Source organism: Formica exsecta, unplaced genomic scaffold (assembly GCF_003651465.1).
Source record: "Formica exsecta isolate Colony F162 unplaced genomic scaffold, ASM365146v1 scaffold31, whole genome shotgun sequence".
NCBI classification, from domain to species: domain Eukaryota; kingdom Metazoa; phylum Arthropoda; class Insecta; order Hymenoptera; family Formicidae; genus Formica; species Formica exsecta.
In genome coordinates, this window is record NW_021850355.1 from 34,494 (window position 1) to 53,354 (window position 18,861).

At 34.8% G+C, this 18,861-nt stretch overlaps 2 protein-coding genes across 9 annotated transcripts in view; one reads left to right on the forward strand and one right to left on the reverse strand.

Annotated features, from left to right (window-relative positions):
• Window positions 1-8,492, forward strand: part of LOC115237809 (N-alpha-acetyltransferase 10) — a 28,005-nt gene extending 19,513 nt beyond the window's left edge. For 3 of the 7 annotated variants that reach the window (XM_029811092.1, XM_029811091.1, XM_029811093.1), the window contains exon 3: window positions 2,100-2,611. In XM_029811092.1, coding sequence (XP_029666952.1) covers window positions 2,100-2,174 — 75 coding nt within the window. In that variant the 3' untranslated portion in view covers window positions 2,175-2,611. Of the gene's footprint in view, window positions 1-248; window positions 470-528; window positions 879-1,032; window positions 1,052-1,413; window positions 3,529-8,363 lie in introns of those variants that run through there. The other 4 variants (XM_029811096.1, XM_029811094.1, XM_029811089.1 and 1 more) reach the window with 4 other exon arrangements.
• LOC115237807 (breast cancer anti-estrogen resistance protein 1) overlaps window positions 2,892-18,861 on the reverse strand; it is a 64,135-nt gene continuing 48,165 nt past the window's right edge. Inside the window, exons 4-10 of one of the 2 annotated variants that reach the window (XR_003884398.1) lie at window positions 10,815-10,944; window positions 9,801-10,107; window positions 9,090-9,436; window positions 8,458-8,750; window positions 7,596-7,952; window positions 5,123-6,418; window positions 2,892-4,865 (exon numbers count right to left, since the gene is read on the reverse strand). Coding sequence is in view for 1 of the 2 variants with exons in the window: in XM_029811087.1 (XP_029666947.1) it covers window positions 6,131-6,418; window positions 7,596-7,952; window positions 8,458-8,750; window positions 9,090-9,436; window positions 9,801-10,107; window positions 10,815-10,944 (1,722 nt within the window). In the remaining variant the exon portion in view is untranslated. Of the gene's footprint in view, window positions 6,419-7,595; window positions 7,953-8,457; window positions 8,751-9,089; window positions 9,437-9,800; window positions 10,108-10,814; window positions 10,945-18,861 lie in introns of both variants that reach the window. The other variant, XM_029811087.1, reaches the window with a different exon arrangement.

An 18,861-nucleotide genomic window follows, 5' to 3' on the forward strand; every position in this document is an offset into this window, starting at 1 on the left:
AACATAAAAAGATTTAAGGTAGTTTTTTTTTTCGTTATTTCTCGTCTTTAATAGTTTGAAATACAAAGATTATATTAGTAATTATTTATTTATATATTAATAATTATATATAGTCTGTTTTTTATAGCTGTACTGGCTGCACTAATTCAGAGTTTATCTTTTTCTCTTCACATTGGAAGAAGAAAGATAAGCTCTGAACTAGTGCAGCTAGTTCAGCTATAAAGAACACATCAAAAACAGCAGTTGAGGCCATTTTCTATCCTGTTCATGATCAACAGTCACGATGTATAAATATCTAGATACGATATATACGACTCGAGCGCGCCAAAAATTGATGCAACTTCATGGCATTGGCATCTGTTGGGTGTTGGGTTAGGTGTGATTCCTATCGGCAGAACCATTCACCGGTGTAAAAGATTCAAAGTCTCGTGGAAATAATATCGGCTGTCCGAGTTGCTGTTGGACTTTGGTAAGTGTCGTAAGCGAAAATGAATTGCAATCGTGACGAAACGTACCGTTTACGTGCATTTACGACTTACGAATTGCGCGTGCAAGGGGGGGGGGTGTTATAACCTCAACTCTTCGATTTTCAAAATGGCGTATGCCCGTTTCGAGAGATAGGCGGAAAGCTCGCGCGTCGTTATCGTGTTAAGTTCCCTCTTGAGCTTTCATCGTTTTATATCGTGAGCACGATTATCCCGTTCACGCGAAATTTCCGCTAATGTAGTTATAGACGTAGAGTGTAGAAAATTTTCTTTTCTCTCTTTCGTATATTTTTTTTTTCTTTCATTTCTTGATGGAAATCCCGACGGAAATTTTCCTCGCGGCGTTCTCCGTGATATTCAGTCTACTAATAGTATTCCTCCTTGTTGTGATGGGTAAGCAACTATTATCGACTCGATTATGAAATATGACGTAATCATATAATCGGAAGTTTCTTGGCTCGCAAGGGAGGTTGTGAAAGTAGCCTCTCCTACTTTATGTTGTGTTGAATGTATTGTTATTTATGTACATACACTATACATGTATGATTATGTATAGGTATAGATAGGTACCCAAGCACATTCTAATAATTTATAAATTTAATGCAACTCTTTTATGTTGTTCCCTCTACTACTTTTCTATCTACTTCTAATTAGCATATCTTACTTGCATTATCACGATCGACATATTTACATCGTTTTTTCGAAGAATAGTATTGTAAAATATATTTGAGTATGAAATTATAATATTTGAATCTATAAAAGTTAATAAAATAAAAATCTAGATTAGCTATTTAATCATGTAAACAAATTTTCAAATTGTTTTCAATTCAAACGCTAAAAGTTAGTGAATATAATTTATATATTTTATATTATTATTGCTTTGTTTTAATATCGAATTAATATCACATAATAATTTCTTTTGTCACAGGTTGGTACTTAGTCTGGACGTTCTTCCTATCGCGATTCCGCTTTGTAAGAGAATTGACTGGGAAAGGAATGAGCGAATCGTCGTCCGTTAACGATTTGAAGAACGGTCGCTCACGTATTAAGAAACTTCGCCGTGATTAATTGGACAATATTAAAGCTATCACATTTATATGAACGACTGCATAAGACAAAACATATCTGACTAAGATGTCTGTAAATATACGTTGTGCAACTACAGAAGACTTATTAAATATACAGCATTGTAATTTGCAATGCTTACCTGAAAATTACCAGATGAAGTACTATCTGTACCACGCTCTTTCCTGGCCGCAGCTAAGTTATGTGGCTGAAGATGAGAAAGGAAGAATAGTAGGATACGTGCTCGCCAAGATGGAGGAGGATTGCGAAGACAATCCCCATGGACATATTACCAGTTTGGCAGTGAAACGCTCTCATAGAAGATTGGGAATCGCACAGAAATTGATGAATCAGGCGTCTAGAGCGATGGTGGAATGTTTTGGAGCGAAGTACGTTTCATTGCACGTTCGCAGAAGTAATCGTGCAGCTCTCAACTTATACACAAGTAGTTTGCAATTTGAAGTGTCTGAGGTAGAGCCGAAATACTACGCGGACGGTGAAGATGCTTATGCAATGAAGCGAGATCTCACTAGCTTTCACCATGAAAAGGCTCTTAGAGACAGAGCACATAAGGAGGGCAATGTTCATACACATCTTGGCAGATGTTGTGGTGATCACTCTTAGGTCTGTCCATCACTGTTGCTGTCAAAACCAGGTTGGTTCTTAAAACTGAATAAACTTGAAAACACATTCATTTAATATTTTGTGCTAAGGAATATAAATAAAAATTATCGAATACTGATTAATTGAATATAATTATCAATACGTAAAGTTACTTCTTATGGAGCTTCTACTTATCAAATTATGACCGGGTACATATTGATAAAAATGTTTTATGTACAACTATGCACAGAAACTACTTGTTGAGGTTTGCACAATAGAGGGAGATTGGACTTTGGGGCTGTTTTATCTGTCAATTGACAGTTTATATTGCATAGATATATATTGTATGTGAGTTTCGTTCACACATCAAAATGTAATAAAAATTAATAAATTGTAACATAAAGAATAAAGGAGTTTCTGAAATAACTGTCTTATTTTTCACAATCTTTTTTTTTTTTCTCTTTGAGACTTTATTGTATGAACGAAACTATAATGTACAAATAATGCGCCAATATGCAAAATTAATCTTTCAGGGCATTATTAAGATGTTATTGAAAAAAAGAACAGTAGGAAAAAAATATTTTACAATTCTGAGAACATGTGGACTCAGTTTACGCACTTTTGACTTACATTACAATCGAGTTTTATATGAATACGTTTCTCGATAGATATTTTCTTTTTCAAATACTTCTTGATTATTTCAGCATATTTTGGCTTAAAAATTATTTTTGACATTGCACGATATTCAAACATGTTTATTCCACTATTGCATCTCGGACATACTATTGCGCACGTGTGTGTGTGTATACATACTCCGTTTTTGTAATAGGAATAGTTATGTATATATATAATATATAATATGTATAAATATATATCTATGTATATATACAAATAAGGTGTTCTTAACGTAACATAATCAATTATTTAGTTCATAACGCATCTCGGCTTTGCATTGAACGGCACGAAGAAATCTTCAATGATAAAACGCAGGAATCGTCCTCGCGCGTACTATATTATACTACCGAAAGCATGATTCATTATGATAAACCGAGTTTTCGATGTGTAGTAAATTCCTCTAAAACGATATCACGTACGCTATATCGAGAGTTTCTTTCTTTTTTTCCAATTTTTTCATCTCAATCTTAGAATAATCGCTCTCGATATGTAGCTTGTAGTATAGTAAGTATTTCTTATGTTTATAATAACATGAAATACCGTTGTGTGTATATATATGTTTAACGAATGTATGATCGCAAGAATAGTATACAATTACTACGAAAGGATTATCCAGGTACAATGTACAAAAGGGAAATTAGAGGGAAATGACGAATTGTGTTTTCATTGGCGAAAATAAAACAACATTCGTCAGCTTGCATTAAAAAAAGGAGAAACTATTAATACTTAATGACATGATATACCTGAATATACGATAGTTGAACGTGAATGATAAGCACCTATCGACTATCATATAAACTTCGAAATATACAATTCTAGATTCTACATAACTGCCATGTGTATTATATTACAAAAAACGCTTCGCTAATAAATTATAATACAGGTCTCGAGGTTCATGTATAAACGTTTTTCTATATGCGATATGCTTGGATATATAATTTTTAAAAAATAAACTGTAGAATATATCTCAATGTCATAAGTCGCGCCTTCAAAAAGAATCGCTTCATCTATGTCACAATAGTAATTACAACAATCAATCTCTTAATTGAGAAAGAAGAATGTCGAAAGATAAAAATCCTCACATGGAGTAAAAAAAATCTATTAAATGCTCGTTATCGTTAAAGCTGCAACAAAACAGCCGATTATATTTTAATATACGCTAGAAATATACATATAACCGCGTCACAGTCACACAATTATATCTCCATTGTTTAATCGAGGCGCAGTAGAACTCCAATAAATAAGTTGGATAGTTTCGCGAATTGTATTGAGTGGATCCTACTAGTCGCAAGTTATTTTTAAGTACACTTTCGCATGTGGATGCCAACGAAACAACTTGCGTCGCAAATTAGCGGTTGGATCGTATACGTATTCCTAACTTCGATAATTATTTAAAAATAAATTATGGTCTTTTGGTGATACTTTAATATGAAAAAAAGATTAATTATAATTGTATGTTAAAATATAAGAAAGACTGTTTTGATGGCTAGATAATTACAAAAATGCAATTCCATGACCGATTTATCTATATATAATAATATAGAAATGCAAAACGTGTAGAAAAAATGATAACACAATCTTTACGATATTCTCTAGATATTTGCGTTGTTTGCGTCAGTCTCTATTTATAGAGAACTCGAATGTGCGTTAAATTAATAAAAACATTCGTTTTATAAAAATTCACTTTATAAAAAAGATTTCGTTAGAGAAAAGAAATTTGCGAATACGCGTAGAGTTGCCGTTAAAATTCTTATAATAATACTTTATTCGATCCGCCGCTGATTGCGGTTCACGGTGTGCGCTCGTGACTAATTTTCGCTGTTATGGAAGAGCCTGGTAAAAAGGCCTGGGCGCTCGAAAAATTCGTAACCCAGTAGTAAAAGCTTCGTATAAAATTTTCGTTTAAAGTTGTCCTCCAAAAGAATCGTTTGTAACAAGTAATATAAGTTCGCCTCTGTGTGCAGGATATTCCACAAAGTGTGTTCCCTGCATTGAATTTTCTCTCTCTTGGTGTCAATTTTCCAACATACGTTCGAACTAGAAAAACAGAAACGCGGTTGTTCCTCAATTCGACATTAGTATTCATATCGATCTTTCGCGTTATCTTTAATAGCAATATCAGTTAATTGTAGCTTGATTTATTCTTTTATTTATTTTTTTTTTTTTAAATCTAGTCCTAGAGGATCAGCGAAACTAAAATTATAATTAACCGACATCCATGAATTCAGCTCTAAAAGAGAGATATGAATACGCGTTGTCGTATATGTATGTTCTACTGTATATTGTATACGTACATCTATGAGACCACTAACACGTTTAGCTGCGTACGTTGTTGGCGTGTATCCGAAATGAGCTCCATTCCGAAACGAGTGGATAACCTCGGTGCCTATCAAGTCGCGAATTCGTGGAAGCCCATTTCGGGAATGCTTCGCACGTGCCGGAAAGCTATTGTTATAACTCTTCGTTATACTCCACACGTCTACCTGAAATGTCTAGATGAACGATACGGCTACATATTTTCTATGAAAGATTACAATGTGTTAATATTCTCGAGTACATTACAAAGACACTCGTTCCAAGGTTTCCTTCGCTTCTTATGATCTAAATACCGGAGCTTTGGCAGTAGCAGGTTTCTATTTTAGGCCACAAATTTTTTTTATAATGCAAAGGGATAATTAGCTCTGTACTATACACACGAAGTGTGTGAGTATCCGGGGATTTGGTTTTTGCTTTGTGAAGCATATATACTGATCATCTCGTTTGATTATCTCGCCGTTTAGAGTTAAAAATACTGTCGTCAGGATCCCAAGCAAACTTCTTTTGCTCTAATGCTCGTTCTCTTTCGGTAAAAATATCAGATGCCTTCAATACCACATGTATTTTTCGTGGTATTCTTTGATGATGGCTGAATCTCGAGATAACAGCAACCATCAACGATTCACATCTCGTAGATAACGCTTGAAGGACCATCCACTGAAAATTTCCTGAGATACTTTTGATCCATTTTTATACAAGAAAAAATATTCATTCTATGAACGCGCTGCAAATTATCAGCGAGATTCGCTCAAAATCTTGACAAAAAAAACGTGGACAACAGATTCGATATGATTCTTCGAGCGTTGTCTTCGAATTATCAACACGATCGCGATATCAAATCCGATCGCAAGGTGTAAATCCTAAGGTGCATCGTGTTTCAATCTTCCGCAATCTCAGAGTTTAACAAAAAAAAAATTACCAATCGTAAAGATTGCATTTCAATTCAAGGAACTTGTAGTTACGCGACTGCGTTGTGACAAAAATCTTCAAGGCTGTTGAGCGGATTGTATCATGGCGACTTTGAGATCCTTAGCCAGATGTGAGACATCGACGACGCTGTCGACCATTTCCTGGACCGCGGTAACGCTCGGGAAGAACTGGGCGGCCTGCTTCGTCTTTTGCACAGTTTGCGCGAGAGCCTCGTTCAAAGCGTTCGCGCATTGCAAAACGCGTGTACGCACGTCGTTGCGCGTTACGTTTCGGTGCACCGTGTCACCGATGTGCACTAGCCGGTGTGCACTCAGCACGACGAACTTACCATGAGCCAGAAAAACCTGTAATTTAATATTATTAAAATTTATTTTTTTGTTACGCATGCATTGTTACAAGTTAGTAAACTCAATTTTACTTTTTTGTTAAACAAATTAAGATGTTTTTGTTCTTTAAAAAAAAAAGAAAAAAAAATTGCACTGTTCAATATAAGAATTTTTGCTCATTGATACATAAACAGAAGGAATTAGAAATTAGATTCCTTTTAAAAAATATATTTAAAATGAATATAAAATTTTTCACAATTACGATATGAAATAGATACCTTTTTTAAATTTTCGTTATTAATATTGAAAGCTAAAATACAGTTGCAATTGTTCAAATAAGCCATAGCGATGGGTTAACTATTCTAATGTTAAATTGCATCTGTTTTATATATCTTTATAAAACTAGGATTTGAGGTAATTATGCCTCGCTATTATGCTTATCATATTTGGTATTTTATGATCTAGGCGAAACAATTTTCTAATTTTTCGATGTTTTTTCTTTCGTATTTTACATGTACGTTTTATTAACCGGCTTATCTGTAGCCGCGGTAGCGATTGCGTACAATACATGTGCAAAGGAAAAGAGGTCATCGTGAAAAAGTAATGAAAATATGCAATTAACGTGCGCTTATTTAAGGTATCTTGGCACATGATAGCACCATCGATATCTACTCTTCCACCATCGTTATCTAGACCCATATTCATTTAATGTGTTTCAAAATATATTGAAAAAATATAGCTCATTGTCAAACTAAGCGCAGACCGCGTTATTCTTTTATCGTAATGCGCTTATTATATCCTTGTAAAAAGTAAAAAAATATGAATTATAAGAATTTCTAAAATAATTACAATAGATCTAATCTAATCTATTTTTATCGGAAGACAACGATAAAATACTGTGCATTGCTTTAGACAATATCGTCAAACAATAAATGCTTTATGTAATTATATTAGCTGGTTTTAAACGTAATCTATACGTTATGACAGGTGTCGTTAAAAAAAGGATGGCTACAGGTAATTCAAATCTTAAATTTTATCGAGACAAGAATATTTTATCGATGACACTCTTTAACTCTTTGTCATTTTGTCGTCAACGTCGAACAATAAATCTCTCGATATCTCCGAATAGTTTCACGTGAAAAAGTACACTGTGGGTGGCACTATAAGTACTACAAGAAACTTCGACTTAACTCACCTTGGGTGGTTGATTGTGCTCGACCGTCTGCAGGAAAGCGTCGATGGCGTGAGTCAGGTGCGCGCCGTGCGTGATCACCTGTGCGGCGTAGAAGGCCAACAATTGCTTGTCGTTGGGGTCCATGGGCGTCGGTGTCGTGGGTGGCATCTGAATCGCCGCATTGTCCGCCTCGGATACCAGCAGATCGTAATTGCTGCGCAGCTCCTGCGGCAGCAAGGCTCGTAGTTCCTCCCGCTGTTTCGCCACGACCTCTCGCGAATCGAGATTCACGTAGTCGTAATCCTCCCCGGCACCGCTATTGTTGCTGCTACCCGTGGAAATGATCGACGCTCGTTTGAAAAGCAACGTAGAATTTCCCTGCATACATAGAGCCTCTTTATCATTGGCAACAAGGATTTAAGATTCTTATCAATGTCACCGAAACTATATTTATATAATCCATTATTCTAAAAAAATGTAGAAAAATTTATAAAATTGAAAAGAGTAAAAAATTTATTTTCTAAACTTTTCGATTCCTAATCTTCGAAATCACAACTTAGATTTCCATTTGTTTCCTCTTCTTCCTATTCTTGTTTATCCATTTCAATTCTTAAACATTGATTCCCTACTTAGACCTAAGAATTCATTTTTATTCCATGCATGGAATATAGTTGCATGGCAAAGTGATACCGATGTATTATTCTAAAAAAAAAAATTTGGAAATCGATTTTTCCATTTATTTTAATTAATCATTTTAATTTATATTAATTCATCCTCTGTTTTCTTCAGGGTTATTGCGATGATTCGATTAGAATCCATTGCATTTGAGATTATGGAAGTCATTACCCGTGACAAATATATTACGATTGCGAAAGATGCTCACCTGAATGAAACTAGCAACCTGACGGACGTCTTCCGTGAGCGCTCGGGCGCACGCGATCAGCTGATCGAGGGGATCCGGCTGTACAGACGGTAGCAGCGAAGGCGGAGGTCCGTTAGTAGGTGTTGGTGTATCGCCACCGCCACGGCAGAGCTTGCTCGCATCCCATTCCATCGTGTCCAATTCGGTAGCGGCTTCCTGCACGAGCTTGTCAGAATCACGAAGCGCTTTTACTAGTGGTCGTAATTTCGTTGCCAGACCTTTGTCCGGTGCTTTGCCTGCATTGCCTAGTGTGCCTGTGCGCAAAATACGATTTTTTAAAATTTAGCAATGTATATATAAATATAATTTTGAGAAAATTTTCATAAAAACTGTAGATAAAATTGTGTCGTGAATTCGAAGAATTGTAGAGATAAAAATAATATAATTTATCTCGAACTTTTTCTTTGTGAAGATTTATAATTGATTTATATCTTTTTTGAATTATTTCATAAGATTAGCAAAAATTGGAAAAATGATAAAATGTGACGAGGAAGCTATATATCTTATCTGAAAAGTTATGAAGATACATATGTTCAAAGAATTTTTTAAAGATATATTAAATCGATAAAAGTAACGTAGCTGTAGTTAATCACCTTCTGCGAATTCAGCTAGATCGTGCAGAGATGTTCGGAGTCTGAGAGCAGCCAGCCTCAAGTCCATAAGGGTGGCGTCCAGTCGCTGCGGCGTTCTCCAGCCGGGACTGACGAAACCCAGTAACCTCGCTATCGCGGCGGACGCCTCGTTCTGCAATCTCTGCAAACCTTCCAGGGCAGAATCTATTTCCAACGGAAGCTCCTTGCTGACTGGTACGTCGTAAATTTGTTGCGAGGGTGGCGGTGGCGTCGGGGTATTCGGTACGGGAGTGTTGTGTCGAGACGGCAACGAGGATACTGGAAGACGTGGTCGAGGTACATCATAATCCGGAGCGGCCAAACTCGATCTGAAATTTAAAATCATCCATGAGGGCGCAGGCAAAGAGATCGAACATCGAAAACTTTTTAAATTTATTATTGATAACGTTGTGTACGTTGTGTACGTTGAAATTTTCTAGCGAGAAATTGCGAGCTCGGAATCTTAAGATTTTTTTTACATTTATAGTTCTATAATTTTCATATCTTTAAAACATTTTTCAGGATTTTTGAAACTTTATTCAGTTCTCAATTTATTTCAAAACTTTTAGATTCTTGGACGGACGTAAATCTCCAAGATTCTCGTATCTCTGACTCCAAGAATGACTTGTATCCCTGTAATCATCATACTTGGGAGGAATTCGTCCGAATAACGCGAAATGCGAACGAACGTACCTGTTCGAGCCACTGAGGGATCCGTCGTTGGTGAGGCTGGAGGCCGAGCTGCTGGGCGTGAGGGGTTGCAGGGGCCGCGGCACGTCGTAGCAATCCAGCGGCGTGATGCCGGAGCAATTTGAGTTAGGCGTGCAGGATGTCGGCGGCCTCGGGATGTCATAGCACGACGGGGCCGGGCTCGGGCTGCTCGCCGGCGACGGTATCACCGGGATCGCGCGTGGCGGTACGTCGTAACACTCGTTCGTATCGCCGCTACCTCCGTTGTCGACGGAATTCCGTGCGCTGTTGCTGTTGCCGGTGTATCGTCCTGCGCAGGTAGAAGTTTGCCCATTTGACAAAAGGGGTGAAGAGAAATTTCTCTTGGATCAGGTCTCCCGGGTATTTGTAAGCTAACTTGTTTGAGCATGTTTAATGGAGTGTTTCGTGAGATTTCTACTACAAGTCCCCAGGAGCTCTTTGTTCGACGAATAACGGGATCTATTATATTGAGTGAAAGTGTGGAAATAAAAGACTAATACATTTCTAGTGCAGAATACAGGTGCAAAACGGGTGCGATAAATAAATAGATGATTTTATCAATATAAAGTCCACAAAAAAGATCCAATATTTGAGAGAATATATATTTATATAAAATTTATGTATATTTTTATTCTCAAAAATTATTGCATATTCTGCAGAAAAATATCCTGTACAAGCTATACAATTTGACTGAATTTTGATCATCTAAGGAAAGATAAATAAATATTTGAAAATAATAAATTTTGTTAAATATGAGAAAAATATATTTCAAGATAATATTTAAAACTATCAAAAAATGTGTAAAATAATAGAAATTGTACATCTGTGATTTTAATTCAAAATTTCACATTCACCGATGAACTAGCTAAAAATTCTACCGCAGCTTTTTCGCGAAATAAACCAATATTTCAATTAATGAATAAACTTTAGCAGACGGCTTCATCACAACGACCACTCAGTTACAGACGGGTTGTTTAGTTTGTGAATAATACGTACCTGTATTGTGCGAATGCTCATTGTTCGTCGAGTTGAGGGGTGAGTCGTGTCTGGAGGGCGGCGCAGGACTTCCCCGACTGGCTGGAAGGTCGTATAGGTAGACGTCCCCGCACTTCTGCGGCGTAACAACCTGCATAATCAAAAGCAACGATTAATTATATCCAGATTAATTAGCAGAGTCTATGTTCTGTGTCTTCGAGCCACGTCGCGTTGCCCATTTTTCATCATACTTTACTAACTCTATGAATGCAGCGGTAAATTTTCGTGTGACAGTAAATTTAATTGATCGAACTAACTCAATTGCAAAAAAAACTGTGTTACATCCAAATTACTTTAGACATTAAATGTCAAATGTGACACAAATTAAAAAATTTACTAGTGATGAAGTTTGATGTATCACTTAATATGTAATGGCTTTCTTGAAAATAATAAACGTATAATTATATTTTTAGAGATTTAATTTAATATATAAATTTTCTTATCAGAAATTTAAAGTAAAGCAATAATTGGAAAAAGAGATACATAGACAAAAATATTATTTCTAATACATTAACTATTAATGCATCAGTAGTTGGATTTATAAATGTTTCATGATAAAAAATAAACGTATTAAATTAGAGAATTGACTATATCTTTAATTAAATATCGCTATTTTATATTCACGCATAAACTTTATCGTAGAAGCGAACAAAGATTTTCCAGGGTTTTCCGATAATTGAGTTGAAAAAAAAAAAAAAAAAAAAAAAAAGGGGAAAGATTCGATAGACACCGCAGGAGCTAAATCCACGTGAACCGCACTTCGTGACGGAACTCGTAACGAAGTTATTTGCGCGAACGCCAATCAGCTCTGTTACTCTTTCCGCTAAGGGTGATGTAACCTCGAGGACCTCGTTTGAATGCAGCCTCCTGCAGCTGGGGATTAATTCTACGAGATCGCTAATTGAGTTTTCTACGAGGAAGACTCGGCAAAAAGTGGAATTTCGATTCCCTATCGGCGAAAGAGCGCCGTTCTTTCGGAAGAAGTACACCGTAAACTTCCATAATTTATTTCGCAAAGAATGCAGAATTCATGTTTAATAAAAAATTTCGATGAACAATGTACTATTTCATGTAAGAAATTCATATAATCTTCCTTTGTCGTATGTAAATTTAATTCAATATTACTTCTTTCTAAAAGTTTTACAAAGACTTTTCACGTTTGAATTAAAATTTAAATAAAATTACCTAAAATCATATCTTTATTGATATTCTTTAAACTTAATGGAACAATTCGCCAAAGTGATAAGTAAATTTTAATAATCTCATATCACAAATTAGATACGTAATTAGCAATTAAATCAGTGCAAGCTTGTATACTTCGAGCGTTGAACCGCCGGGAAAGTGTAATTTCGCTGATAAAACGCGAACGTAGAATTCGTGGCGGCGAGTAAGTAAATACGAGAGGAAGAGGAAGAGAAATATCTCTCCCAGGAGAGCGTAATCTCGAGAACTCATCGACCGCTGTTTTGCAATAATAGAAGCCCCGCAACCCTTGCGTTACGCTTAAGCGAGCTACGCTTTTGTCCGTACTTTTTTTCCATATCTCGATATACGAACGGTAGCAGTCGAGAACTTTCTCTCTCATAGAGATAACAGAAGTTTGCAATATCGATTATTTCTTCACCGCGCAGAGAGCGAGAGCAGACTAATAAATACTTATATATAATCATAGCTAATAAACACATACTTAATAATTCAAGTTAAATAAAAAAAATTTAAGCTTTATTTATAGACATATATTATTTATGAATATTTTATTTTGTATATCTTGAAAATGTGCCAAATATGTAATAGTTCCGTAAAAAAAAAAAAATATATGTATATAGCTTTATCTTCGCAAAGAAAAGGTATCATATGTTTTTATCATTTTTATCAAAGCATATTTTGAAAGAAAATCCGTCGTATCTTTACACAAGATTACAGAATATATAGGTAGCGTGTATAGAGAGAAACTATGTGGACGCATTGTAACATTAGAGAGACAGAAGAAACGGCGGACACGCCCTGTGCATAAAAGCAATCTCGTTTACGAACTCGTCGTAAAGCTCGCGCGACCAAGAGTAATCTGCAATTTCCCCTCGATGGCCAGTTTCGCGTTCCCGAAGTGGAACAATCGGGACTTTTACTTATGTACTTACGCGGTTGAAAGTTTTCGATCGGTTAAAACTTATATCGCGTATTCTCGAAAGGAGGACGAGGAGAGTTGCGCATGCAGAAACCTTGATATATACTGTCCATGGAGTTGCCAGGAAGATGCGGCGCGAATTTGGGTCAGTTCTTATCGTTATAGGCAGGTGACCCACCCACCGAATAATATAGTGCCTCACATCTTCCAGCCAACCACACCGATAAATCATTTCGACCCCATTTAATTCGCCGATCGGGCGCGCTTGCAAGAAATCCGAAGTGATTTGTTTCAATATCTACGAAATATTTGCTTGCCAAAGTATCGAGCAAGGCGAATATAATATATATTTATTGCATAAAAATATCTTTCTGTGTTTTTGGGATTTTTTCTAAATAAGATATCGTGTATTTTCCCACGTGTCAATATTCGCTCTCTATTTATTTAATAAATGAATTTAATTTACTAAAGAAAATTCATTTATGCATAAAAATAAGTTTTCAGACTTAAATACATTTAAATACATTAATTTTAACTATAAAAAAATCTTTATTTCCAACATATTTTTATATATATATTTATAAAGAACTTTATTTTATTGATGTTACGTGTAAAGTTAGCCGTTTCGTTTTTTAATTAAAAATAGATGTCAAATCTCTAAAATCTGATGAAAAATGATATGGAATATCTTACGGAACAAAGTAAAATGCTGCGTAAACTTGCCTCAGTTTGTCTCGAGGCGATTTCTTTGGTTTACTGGCTAGAACGAAATGATACACAGACGTAAATATTGTGTAAAGGAATAGCTCTTTTCGATGATTTCAATTATTAATACTCAGAGAACTTTTACTCTGTTAAAATTTTGAATTATATACAGTTAGAGATAAACTGACTTGCACAAGTTGCACAAGAGAATGGTAAGATTAAAGAGATAAAGTTCTGAGTTTAAATATTCAAAATTTTAGAATTCAGACGTAGAGATAACCCGATGGAAATCTTTTCATCAAAAGAACAATTCTCCGCACTAATTGCCTGCTTTGCGAACACGGATTCCTTCTTGCGAGTGAACACTCGTCGCAAGAAGGCGGCTGTTACTCGAAACTGGGAAATGTGCTAATTATGCCATAAGTCACTCTTGATTATAGCTCGCCTTCTATGCGACAAAGTTGAGATTACTCCCCACAACTTACGAGCGGTTTCGAGCGAAGATGAAACTAAGAAACCGGTTATTTAAATGGAATAAATTGGCGAAAATTTATGAAAGTAATGTTTAAATTTAAAAAATTTAATCACGTAAAGTAATTATATCCTTTCAGATTTGGATTTCTAATTAAAAAAATGTTTTATATCTTTAGTGAATTATTTTTATGTATCTATATAGCTGTTTTTATTGTTGCGATTAACACATATAGAAAAAACGAATAAAAGACGTTCTTTTAAATAAAAATATGTATCTCTCGAAGGATAAAATTAATTATGTGATTCAGGATTTTAAAGACTGGATTGTCATTGATTACAGGTGAAATAATTAAAAGTAACGTTTTTCATGCTTGCTTCTAATCTATATCTTATCTTGTATAATATTCTTCCCTTTAAATAAATATAAATATATTTTTCTACTAAATCTCGTAATTAGATATTTTCATACTCTAATAAAACCGATCTTAGTATAAAAGATATTGGAAATAAATAAAAATTATGAAAAGTAATTTTCTCAGCCAATATTTTTTTTTTACGTAAAAAGTCATGAGGGTGGGAATATACGTAACGTATGTATATTATTTTATCCATAGGATATATATAATCCATACGATAAAATAATACGGAAAATCTGTATTTATTTAAATCAATGATAATTTGATAAAAACTTAAATCTATAGAAAGCGCGTTAAAATGCTCGAATTTCTGAATTTTTAGTTTTAGTACATTCACTACATTTTAATTTTTAATTAATATATGGAATATATAGAATAATATGTAGTCATAATATTTAGAATGTAGAACAGGACGACAGAGTGTGGTAAAAAAAAAAAACAGAGCGGTAGCGAACACCGGTTTAATTCGTGAATTAAGGCTGCACGCGAATACGTGCTATCGCGTGTTCTTTGTATTATTATGAATCGAATAGTACTATCGTAGTGGCGCGTAGTAGAGGGGAGTACAAAAGCGGGGAAGGGTGTTGGAAAGTTGAGAGCGCTCGTGCAATGCGAGGGTGTACTGAAACCAAACAGAGGGGATGGCGATGGAATATAGTCAGAGAGTGGGGAAGCAGGGGGTAACACCCTCGGTCGATACCGAGCGTCGCGGCGCTAACTGTGAAAGGCGTATTATTACTACGAGGGTGTATGAGAGGAAGCCAGAGAAAGAGAGTGGAACAGTGACGGATTTAAAATTTCGGAGACCCTAACAAAGATATTTGAGATCCTATGTTTCATAGTTAAAATAATTTTTGTATTTACGAGAACAATTTTTATCAAATTACGAAAAATATGAACGTTTTAAAAGTAAATAAAATATTTGTTTTTTAACTATTTAAAAACTTTTTAAGTTATAAATCTACAAATTTTTCACACTTCGGTAAAGAGAAGCCTTGTTCGCCTTTCGATCGTTTAAGATAGATGATAATTTTATCCAACTAAAAGCTAATAATTTTTGGAAATCCTGCCATTCAATTTTAAAAAGTACAAATAATTTTATAACTCAAATATCATTCCCACAAATAAAAACTAGAAAAATTAATAAATTTAAATTAATAAATCATAAAAAATAAGTTTCTGTGATAAATATATATACAAATTTAAAATATACAGTCATAATTATATATGTTTACAAATTGTACAATATATAATTTAAAAAAAAATCAATAAATATTGCTAAAAAAAAAAAAAAAAAAAAAATAAAAAAAAAAAAAAAAATTATTGGAGTTAGTTCATTAGTTTCCATGTATATCCGCTCCTGATAGGGATAGAAAGAGAATGGGAGAAAGGGAGAAATATGTAGAAGGAAAGGGAAGGAGAAAGAGAAGGTTAGGGGAGATAGAAGGACGGTTTCCATGGAAACACGGAAGGAGGCTTTCCACCTCTTACGGAAGCAGGACTTTCGGTTTGTCTCAGGCCGCGGTAAGGATTTTTAAACATGACGGAGGGAATGACTTACGCATTCAATACCATTATTAAAAGTATCATCCTGGAAAAAAAGTTTGAGATATATTTCGGTCGGATCTTATGCAAACTTGAAATAAAATATGTAATGGAAAAAAAAAAAATATCGATATATCATACACACTCGCTATCTCTGTGGGCAAGATTGGAAATAATGCAAATCCGATAAAAAAAAATTACTTTATCTTTATTTTTATGAGAAAATGTATCTTGGATATCTCGTATAATATTAAGCGAGATTTTTCAGGAATCCCTCGTATAAGATACGACCGCATTATATCAAGCCATTTGTTTTTGAAGCTGCGTGTTTCGTGAAAAGATCTAACAATGAGCATATGCGCGCGTGCTAGCTTACATTTTACCTAAATCCGTGGCATATTATTCGATAAATGCCACGATAAATTTCGACAACAACTGCATTCACATTAATGAATAAGTTCGCGTGTAACAATCGGCCCGCATAGCTACGTACTTTCCGAATATAAGCGTCGGTGCAGTCGTAATCACATTAAACCGCCGCTTATGAAGTTGTGTGAAACTTGCATAAAACTTTGAATGCACTTTCATCCGGAAATGTATAAAAGGGATATAATGTGCTGCGAAAAAGATCATTTACGTATAAAAGCAAAGCTTGTATAAAACAAATAATAATACATTTTTGCAAACATGATTTAACTTGGATTGCAGTTTGATTGAATTTTTATCATTTCCTACTTTTTTGTAATTTTTTTTTTTTTTTATTATAAAATCTATTATATAAAATGTTATCATATAAAAAAACTAGAGTTCAATATTAAATAATTATTGATTACGCTTTTATATCTTCATTAAAAAGAGGAACGAGTAAAATATAGAAACTATGTAACTGGTTTGTAATGTTTACGATCTATTCTAAGCATTAGATTGAGTCACGCTGTAGAAAAAAATGTTTCATTACCTATGCTTACACATCATGATGATGCAAAAATGCAAACTTCTAGTATGTTAAAAAATAGATTATTTCCCTCTAGGTCACTCAAATTTATTGTATCGTGATTAATATCGTCGTTTAATGATACAGATTTCGCGGCAAAGTATGTACTAATAAAAATATAAAGATCCGATCACGAAGCGCCGATAAACATCCGCTGGAGAAAGAGAGAGATTTATATGTATAAATCGTTCATGGATAAAATAGATCTTTTACAATCGGGACGATGGTATATGCGCGCGTCGGTTTATTATACGAGATAACATCATTTATTGTCTCTTTATAATGAATGGCCCGGACGGTCTCTCGACGACGAGGAAGAAGCTTCTGTTTCGATCGTCTAAAATCACTCGAAAGCATTCTAATGCAAGTGATTTAACTTTGTTACCCCGCGGTGGGCGTACCGCGAAATGAAATTGGATTTCTCATTTCATCTCGCGTTATGAATTCACGGATAATTCCTCCGTGCCATTGCATTGAAGCCAGTTAGTTTCGAATCTGTATTATTTCTCAATTTCGAATCGCGACATTCTTACTATAAAGTGACACAAAGTAGAATAAAAACTAATGATATTAATTATTAGTAATTACAAAAATCGAACAATAAAAATCAAAATCAAAAATTTCAATTTTCTTATTAAAAAAATATAAACTTTTTTATAAAACATATTTTCTTATAAGAGAAATTCCTTCATTCTTTTTTTTCTACGAATTGTTGCTAATCATGTGAATAATGGCAGAGGCGAGAGAGGATCACAATAAAGTCGCCGACAGCTCGACGGCGAAGACCCCCTAATGACTCGTGTAAATAGGCTTTTCTCGGTAAACGGAAGGTGGAATCACGCGAGAAGCGACATGCAACGACGATCTCTCGAGCGGTCTCCGGTCACGTGTCGGCGGAAGCAAACGCGCCCCTGGGTGAGAGGGAAATTAACATCGAGCGGGGAAATTGTACGACGAGCGGAAATCTGACCGTAGGCAGAGGGAAGGGAAACTGTTTGCAGGCCGTCGAGAGGGGAAGCTCTTTCCTTCGGAAAGTTGGAAACGAGTGGCGAAAACCACAACACAGGTCGAGTGACATGACGAGAGTCGATGCGTGACTTTGACGGAATTTATAGCGGATTTTATAGCGGAAGCTATTATGAAACAAGAGAAGAAGCAAATCTCTCGCTTTTTTAGCAGATCTTTAAATTTAACGATTATGTTCGCGGTGCTTCTCTCTGAATCTTTCAAAGATTTATCAAATAACCGAAACACTCGTTTTATGGAATAATTTAATGTAAATTTATCGATCGAATCAATCGATCAAGCTCGATATATATACATGTTATATAATATCTACGTATTATTAATTATTATGTCATAAAAGAGAACTCATAAATACAGTGAATCTTGATTAATTAGAACAATGGAAATTAGAAGCCTTTGACACTGTTTTAATCATGCGAAATTACAGTTATTACAATTATAGTATTTGTTTTTTAAAACTCTTGTCTAAATATAATAAATGACCCTCTACAACCTATAAATATAACTAAATTAAAATTCATCGTCTCTATCAGCACTGCATAAATTTTTTGCTCTTTTACTTGCAAACAAGTAGAAATAATTTATCTAATAATCTTTTTGCAGAGATTTAGATAAAAAAGTTAACGAGGATGAAGAAATTAAGCGTGCCATAATGTGAAAAAAAGCTGAGGCGTGACTTTGACGCGTTTCTCGTAGAGACCATTATGAAAGAAAGCGAGAAGT